At 48.4% G+C, this 6,026-nt stretch overlaps 3 protein-coding genes across 3 annotated transcripts; 2 read left to right on the forward strand and 1 right to left on the reverse strand.

Annotated features, from left to right (window-relative positions):
• Window positions 1-281: 281 nt before the first annotated feature.
• Window positions 282-2,337, reverse strand: UREG_00474 (uncharacterized protein; the record flags this gene model as incomplete). Its single annotated transcript, XM_002540915.1, has 4 exons — window positions 282-1,408; window positions 1,473-2,080; window positions 2,139-2,216; window positions 2,285-2,337. The coding sequence occupies 4 exons, from the start codon at window positions 2,335-2,337 to the stop codon at window positions 282-284; spliced, it is 1,866 nt and encodes a 621-aa protein (XP_002540961.1).
• Window positions 2,338-2,982: 645 nt separating this feature from the next.
• UREG_00475 (uncharacterized protein) lies at window positions 2,983-4,581 on the forward strand (the record flags this gene model as incomplete). The annotated part of the gene is made up of 5 exons (XM_002540916.1): window positions 2,983-3,061; window positions 3,130-3,182; window positions 3,236-3,354; window positions 3,405-4,485; window positions 4,540-4,581. The coding sequence occupies 5 exons, from the start codon at window positions 2,983-2,985 to the stop codon at window positions 4,579-4,581; spliced, it is 1,374 nt and encodes a 457-aa protein (XP_002540962.1).
• A 556-nt stretch (window positions 4,582-5,137) lies between these two features.
• UREG_00476 (uncharacterized protein) lies at window positions 5,138-5,655 on the forward strand (the record flags this gene model as incomplete). Its single annotated transcript, XM_002540917.1, has 3 exons — window positions 5,138-5,155; window positions 5,226-5,249; window positions 5,398-5,655. The coding sequence occupies 3 exons, from the start codon at window positions 5,138-5,140 to the stop codon at window positions 5,653-5,655; spliced, it is 300 nt and encodes a 99-aa protein (XP_002540963.1).
• Between the last annotated feature and the right edge of the window lie 371 nt (window positions 5,656-6,026).

The following is a 6,026-nucleotide window of genomic DNA, read 5'->3' on the forward strand; positions in this document are numbered from 1 at the left end:
GGGATTGAAAATTGGTGATTCGTCTTCCATTATGCATATATGCACGTCAAAAATGCCAACTCGAATATATTTATTAGGTGTTTCCTTTCTGTACTATTACGGTTATTGGCTTTTCTTGCAGGGTTTTTTTCTCTTGCCATGAAAAGTATGCTGGTGTTTAGTGTATGTATCATTATGTAGTTACATATTCAAAAGTGTCTTCGAAATCAAAAGCTGCACTAAATGAATGAAGTCCTCCATGGATAAGATGCATCTGGAACAAGACAACTCTGCCCACATACTCAATTAGCATCCATCTTTGCCGCGATTATGTCTATATCTTCATCCTTCATCACTTCTACCGCCTTTTCAACCACATCGACCCAAATTGGCGGCCTCGAGAGTCGTTCCTCCCCAACCTTTTCGATATCTAGTCCCCATTGTAGTAAATTGTCTTCACTTGCCCATTCTCCCATCCCCATCAGTCCAACGGGGACTTTGCCTACCGTGTCCGTTTCTGCCACTTCGCCGGCGCCAGGTGTCCCTTCAGGAATCACAAATCCTGCCGGAACATTTAAGGCGGGGATACCTGTAAAATTGGCCATCCAAACGTATTCCATCGTCTTTAAGGTTTGATTTCCGTCGTTAATTCCATGTTTTAGTTCCGATTCGGAACGAATCGGCCACCCTGCACAGCTCGTGGTAGGCGTTACAATGATCATCCCGGGGTATTCTTTCCACAGGTAAGCGAGGTGCTGCATAAGAAGCTGCCGAAGTTTCTGAGCAAGCAAGAAATCCGTCGCTGGGGTGATGGTGCCAAGACCAATCATGATTTTATTCGCAGCAGTCAGACCTTCAGTGTCTGGAAGAAGGGTAGCGGCGTCCGTGAGGACTGTCATGGCGTGGGCAGCTTGCCCTTCTTTAAGGTAGGGGATCTCTATCGGAATAAGTGTGTAATCGCACGCGGAAACGAGCTTATCCAAGAGTGAGTGGCAGAGTTGTTGAATTGCCGGAGTCGATTGGGAGAACCAAGCTTCTGGAATGCCCAGGACCTTATTCCTCGGACGAATAGGAGGAGCCAGCGGCGGCGAGAGGGTTGGGAAGTGAGACGAAGGGTGCGGCGTGCCGATAACGTGGTAGAGAAGTGCGAGAGAGCGTATATCAGCAGCAATGGGGCCGTTCACTGCGCAAGTATTGGAATGGTTACATCCTGGGCGGTGAGAGAGTCTGCTGTGCGTAGGTTTTAACCCGTATACGGAGCAGAAGGAGGACGGTATACGGATACTCCCGCCGCCGTCACTCCCTAGAGAGATCGGGATTAGGCCAGCGCTAACAGCGTATGCTGAGCCCGAAGAACTGCCTCCGGTGTAGTATTGACTATTGAAGGGATTGCGTGGTGTACCGTGGATGGGGTTATTCCCGGATGTGTCTGTGAATATAGTGAGAAACATGCGCTACTAGAAAGATAACCAGAGGACAATAGCAATAGATACCCAGACCAAATTCATGCATGGCAAGTTTCCCAAGTATAACAGCTCCAGCATCTTCCAGTTGCCTCACGCACCAACTAGTGATTGACTTTTCAGGCAGTGCAGCACTAGTGTAATCATTTGCAGAGCCTAGACAAGTCCTATAGCCATCAATGTCATACTCATCTTTGACGGCTGTGGGGACGCCATCTAACAAGCCAATCGGGCACTTGTTTTTATACCGTTGGGTCGAAGCCTCTGCTGCAGCCAAAACCAGGTCAATTTTGGTATCAAACCAAGCTAATGAATGCTCTCCTGGTGGCGTGATATCTCTGCGGATCAGTGGGATTATTGCTTTTGCAACTGCAATTGGTGTCAGTTCACCTGACATATACATATTATGGTAGTCCGTGACCGAGTAGTAGTTTCCATGTTGTCGTTCCAACGTTGACTGGCTTTCAGAGTGGAGGAGAATCTCATTCTCTCGTTCTGCATTCCCCGGGTCAGGCAAGGGGATAACGGTCGGGTCAAACCTGGGTTCATAGTCGCCCAGGTCCTCTCGAATACGGCGCAAAACGCCAAACCCAGCATTGAACCAAATCAACTTTCGAAGGAAAGGTAGCCATTTGAAGCTATTGAAAGTCATATCAGCCTCATTATATTTCGTCTTTTGGTATCTAGTTAACTAACAGAAACGCCCCAATGACCACCACTATTCCTCTCATCGCGGGGTTCGGTTTTCTATCATTGTGATACGAGATATCAGGCCTATATAGTAATGTTACCACACAATATTGTAGGTGCGGCTGTCTGAATGCGAGGATCCGGGCACTTACCCCTTCTTAGCTTCCGGATAATTGAGGAAATTTGGGCTGTCTATTGAACCCATCATTCGCTTTCTTAGACAGCAGAATTACCTGAATTTAGGATGATTTGATTTGGATAATTTGATATTATTCTTTTTGTGGGCAAATATGTGCTCGAGTTGTGAAGACGCAGGCTCAGGATTGATATCATCAATGATGCTATCCAGACGAGGTGAGCTTATTTAACGAAGGGTTACCGGCACTGGCCGGAACTCCTCGCTAGAAATGCGATCTAGATCCGCAAGTATGATGGAAAAGAGGCAAGAGGTGCATTACAAAAGCAATTAATCTTCAGGCCAAACTCAGAATGGGCAGAAGATACTCCGTACGGAGTATGTGGATAGAAACACGCGAGTGTCGGTGGTTTCGGTTTCACTTGTGCGACCCGAGCCTTTCCACGGGGTCCTGCTGCAGAGACGGGTTTGTGATGAACCGGGGATTCGGAAAACAGTCCCTACGACGTGGAAGCATGGCTAGCTTGTAGCGTGCGCGGGACAATGGGCCCAGACAGCAGAAGTGCCCTCTGTGAGGAACATCTCGAAGATCGACGTCGAGTTTGATATTCCCTGTGACGAAACTAGTCCGAGTGGTCCGTGCATCCCCGCAAGTCGGCTTTCCGCTTTGTCAACCTGCAACGACGGCAACCGTTGGATTGTCGACAGCTCACCATGTTCTACAACGGCGATTTACAGAGTGGCATTGCGCTCGCTGTCGAGCAGGCAAAGCCGGTGATATGCTTTGTTCGAGGTATTGTACATACATATTAAACTACCCCCAATTTATAATATTCTACTTCTCCTAACAGCTGGTATTAGATGACGGAGAGGAAAGCGCTAAATGGGAGAACGAATATCTTGGGGACGAAGGAGTAAGTTTGCAATTATGAAAACTTTTGCTGGGATGTTGCTAACCATCCTGCAGGTTTCCCAATTGTTAACGTCCAACAGCATAGCACTGAAACTGGCTGCCGGTTCTCAGGAAGCAGGGTTTCTAGCCTCATTTTGTCCAATCAATATAGTGCCAACAATTGTTGCGATAAAGTAAGGGAAATCGTTGTATTAATAGCTTCTCTTGGGCTAACATCTTGGAGGAACGGTCTTCTTCAGGAATACATTGTCTCAGGAACGAGCGAAGATGAGCTGAAGAAACGGTTGAAAGCTGTCCTCTTCCCAGTGGACCCATCCCAACGACAGCAACTGCCACAGACACCAGGAGCAATGGCTCAGGCATCCCATCAACTCCCAAATCCTTCGCTGGAGCCTCACGATCGTAATACCGCAATCCCAGTTTCCGAAACACACGATGAGGAAAGCCTCCCAGAATCTACAAGACGTGAGGAGATACGACAAGGTAAGAGGCGTGCTGGCTTTCCGGAAACAGCACCCGAATCTGCGGCCCCTGCGAAAAATACCCAGCAAGCCTGGAGACAGCAACAATCAAACAGGGCGCGGCAGGAGAGAGAAGAAAGAGAGCGTGTCCTGGCCTTGATACGATACGACAAAGAAGAGCGCAGAGCAAAGGCGGAGCGTCAAAAAGAGCAGCAAGCTCCACAGCAAAATACTCAGAATGCCCAAGAGCATATCAAAGTAGCCGCACGAGAGTCAGTGTCTGAGTATCGTCTCCAAATTCGCCTGTTTGATGGCGGTTCTATTCGGTCGAAATTTGCCCCTGAGCAGACTATACAAAGCCACGTACGCCCGTGGATTGATAGTCAGCGCAGTGACGGAAACACGCCGTATAATCTTAAGCAAATACTAACCCCACTTCCAAACAAGACTATATCCATTTCGGAGGAGGGCCAAAGTCTCAGCGACCTTGGCTTAGGCCCGACAGCTAACCTTGTTATGGTACCCGTACAAACCTACACAGAAGCATACGCAGGCTCGGGGTCTTCACTTCCGGTTCGAGGTTTGTATGCCGGATATAATCTAGTAACCGACACGGTTGGGACAGTTGCAGGTGCCCTAGGCTATCTCCTTGGTATCGGGCAGACAACACCACATCCGACCGTGGAGCCTAACCAAGCGGGTCCCGTAGCAGAATCAACCTCATCAATTGGGGGTGGTGCAAACGATGCCCGTAACTCACGCTTGCCTCGTTCCAATAATGTGAGAACATTATACGATGAACAGTCAAACCATGGGAATCAACAGTTTTACAATGGGAATCAGGTATGTTTACAGCGAGTAGATCAGGTATTTACAATGACTAAAGTACTTTATTAGCTAAATTTTGAACCACGAAGAGATCAAGGCAAAGATGACTAGTTCCGCTTTCTATCATAATCAACAAATTCTTCCAGAAAAGCGTGAGATGACTTGCACTTTCATACTGAACTCCTGTGCCAAACCCAATTAAACTGGCTCTATATTGCATATCATCTCTCCAACGATTATTTCGTCTCCGCAGTCATATTCCCCTATCTCACCAAAACTTTTTGGCGAAAATGCCAGTTCATCAGAAGCCCTGGTCTCTTTTCCCCTGTCTGCTGCCGGCAAATTAGGCTGTTCTGGCATCGATCCAAGCGGGTTTATTGACACACCTAAGAAATTGGTTAATGATTGTTGCTCGGCGTGCTAGCCCAGGCATGCGGTTCCTGAGGCTGTATTTTCTTTGTTAACGGCTATGTTTCATTCACGATTATGTATAGTATTATATCCTTGAGCCTTGTCTCGCAGAAACTGAACAAGTAGAGTAGTGTTACAATGAGAAATAGAGGAATAAAATGAATGGAGCGAGTTCTATTATTACTCAAGTCCAACTGCTGGTCAGAATCACACAGCCGATATATGTATCGCTTATAATACAAACAATCTCATCAAAATGCAGTCTAGGAATGATGTATGCATATAGGGTATCGGAATCAACACCGCGGGCACAAGTCAATATGGTTCCTTGACTGACTCTACAGCCCGACAGTGGCCTATGTCCGTCGGTACGTCGTCGTGTTTAATATTGTTTAGCAGCCTCCTGGCAAGCTTTCTAATAAAATAGGAAAGAATTGCTGATTAGCGCAACGGAGTTTCAAATCGACCAACACGTATTCTGATAAACATACCAACTGATCCAGATACCATCCGCAGATCGACATGTTGCCAGAGTGTTCATCCATGCAAGTTCGGAACGCCTTGATATCGGTTTCGCAAGCTTGCGGTTGGCCCCAGCTGCTGCTGGTGTTGCTCTGGTACAAACTGTTGTCCATGGGTGCCGCATTGGCAGGAGGGGCCTGGGCGGATTCTGCGGGCGCGCTGGACGATCCGCCAGTGAAGAAGCCGCCGACGGCATGGCCGATCGAGGAGCCTACTGCGACACCACTACAGAGAGAAAAGACGCACGGTTAGCAAATCTCGCGATTTCTGTCTGGTAGCCGGGATACGTGGCCGGCACCAGTTGCCGGCGTATACGGAACTTACGCGGCAGTAGAAGCCATCTGGGCAAATAAGCCTGGTCCCTGGCTTTGCTGGACCTGTGGAGGAGCCGCTTGTTGGGCTGGAGGGGCGGGCAGCTGTTGAAGAGGGACGGTGCTGGGTCTGAGCGGGAGCAGCTGGAGCAGGCGTAGGCCCGGGTTGGGGCACTACGGGCGGGAGTGGGAGCGGCCACCACGGCGTTGGCGAGGCATTTTGATGCGGTATGTGATGAGTTTATTGGAACGAAACGTAATGAGCGATTTGAGAGTTGACAATGGCCGTTCGTATAAATTGAGACGGAAATG

Source organism: Uncinocarpus reesii, genomic scaffold (genome assembly GCF_000003515.1).
Source record: "Uncinocarpus reesii 1704 scaffold_1 genomic scaffold, whole genome shotgun sequence".
Lineage (NCBI taxonomy): Eukaryota > Fungi > Ascomycota > Eurotiomycetes > Onygenales > Onygenaceae > Uncinocarpus > Uncinocarpus reesii.